Below are 1,594 nucleotides of genomic sequence, written 5' to 3' on the forward strand. Positions count from 1 at the left end.
GTGATCGACAAAAATTTCGTGGAATGGCAGGTTCTCGAGCAGACCTTTCCAAACGCATAAGTAGTATTGTGTCAGTTTCATGCTATAACCTACTGGAAAAAGGTGTTGAACGTAAAGAATTCCGGCTGAGGGTTGCTAATAGAGAAGATTTACTCGATTTGATGACGAAGTTGCTCTACAGGTACGTTTATTGTGAAAAAGAAATCTACACAGTAGTAACTAACTCTTATATTCTCTGCGTTAGTCGAACGCAGGACGCGTATCAATCCGGCTATGATGCACTAAAGGAATACTGCAGAGCCGCAAGGAAAAGCGCGTGCTTTGCCTATTTCGAGAAAAACTGGCATTCCTGTCGCATTATGTGGTCGAACTACGCACGTGGAAAACTCTGTACGGCTGGGAATACGACCACTAACAGGATCGAGTCTAACTGTAAATACTTGAAGATGCTTCTCGGGCTCAAGACAAGAATTGACAAGACATTGGCGGGCTTACTCCAGCACCAGATGATTACTACCGTCAGGTAGTATCTGCAATTGAGAAGCAGCATTCAACATTTTGATTGCCGAAGACTGTGCCTTCATTCTTGCGAGCGGTGGTAAGGAGGTTTTCACCGTACATGTTGGAGAAAGTGAAAAATGAATGGGAGGGATTCGGGAATGGGAAGGTAACGACAACTTCCATACATAAAAAACCAGTTTCGAAGTGGAAAGTTTATTATTCACACCAGGTTTACGAGTGCGACCAAGGGGGTTGAACATGCACATGCCTATTCTACTCAAGCCACCACTTGCCATGCTGTCATCTGATGCCTGTAGCGAGCGAAAGCCATGGATTCCAGATATTCCCTGGTATCTCAGTCCATGAGCGCTGGAGTACATTTGAAGTGCAAGACGTCAAGGATGAACTGACTTCAGCGGCCAACGCCTTGCAACCTATTGTGAACATGTCAAAGTTAAAGTTGCTGAAGCGCATAAGGTTGCCGGACAGTAGTGACCGATCAGCTGAGGAACGGAAGTCGCACACGCCGTCAGATAATGAGAGAGAAGTTGTGTATATTTGGCTACGCCGGGACGAACGTGCCAAACAAGTCGTGCTTACATCAGCTGAAAAATATTCATACGCGAAGGCGATGCTAGAACCACTACTCAACCATCTCTCCGAGTTGTCCAGTGCCGATTTCTATCAGCAGCTTAAATCTTGGAAAGAGACTGTGGAAGTTGGGGTGAGCAGGAGGGAGGCTGCTACGGCTAACACTAGGGACAATGGCGACAACGAAGTTGATGAGGCCGAAGCTGAGCTGTACCCGTTACTAGATTCTCCTACTGATCTTGCTACAACTAATCTCATGAATGCCCTACAAGATACGGAAGGTGTGACAGATGGTAGCAGCGATGGTGAGTCCATTCCACCAACGCAGAAAGCAGAGGTTTCTCCAGAGGATTCAGAAGAAGTTTCGAGCGTGGAGATAATGCAAACCAGGAGTACCCCCCCCCCCAAACGCCTCGTTCTGCAACTTTCTGTGGACCCTAATAAAGGTGAAGCGGGCTTGAACAAGCGGACACACCGACACCTCCGCGTTCAGACGTACTAG

The 1,594-nt window shown here is 47.1% G+C and overlaps 1 protein-coding gene across 1 annotated transcript; it reads left to right on the forward strand.

Annotated features, from left to right (window-relative positions):
- Window positions 1-808: 808 nt before the first annotated feature.
- On the forward strand, window positions 809-1,594 carry PPTG_00119 (hypothetical protein; the record flags this gene model as incomplete). The annotated part of the gene is made up of 1 exon (XM_008891484.1): window positions 809-1,594. One exon carries the CDS (start codon window positions 809-811, stop codon window positions 1,592-1,594), a length of 786 nt encoding a protein of 261 aa, XP_008889732.1.

This window comes from Phytophthora parasitica, assembly GCF_000247585.1.
Source record: "Phytophthora parasitica INRA-310 unplaced genomic scaffold supercont2.1, whole genome shotgun sequence".
Classification (NCBI taxonomy): domain Eukaryota; phylum Oomycota; class Peronosporomycetes; order Peronosporales; family Peronosporaceae; genus Phytophthora; species Phytophthora nicotianae.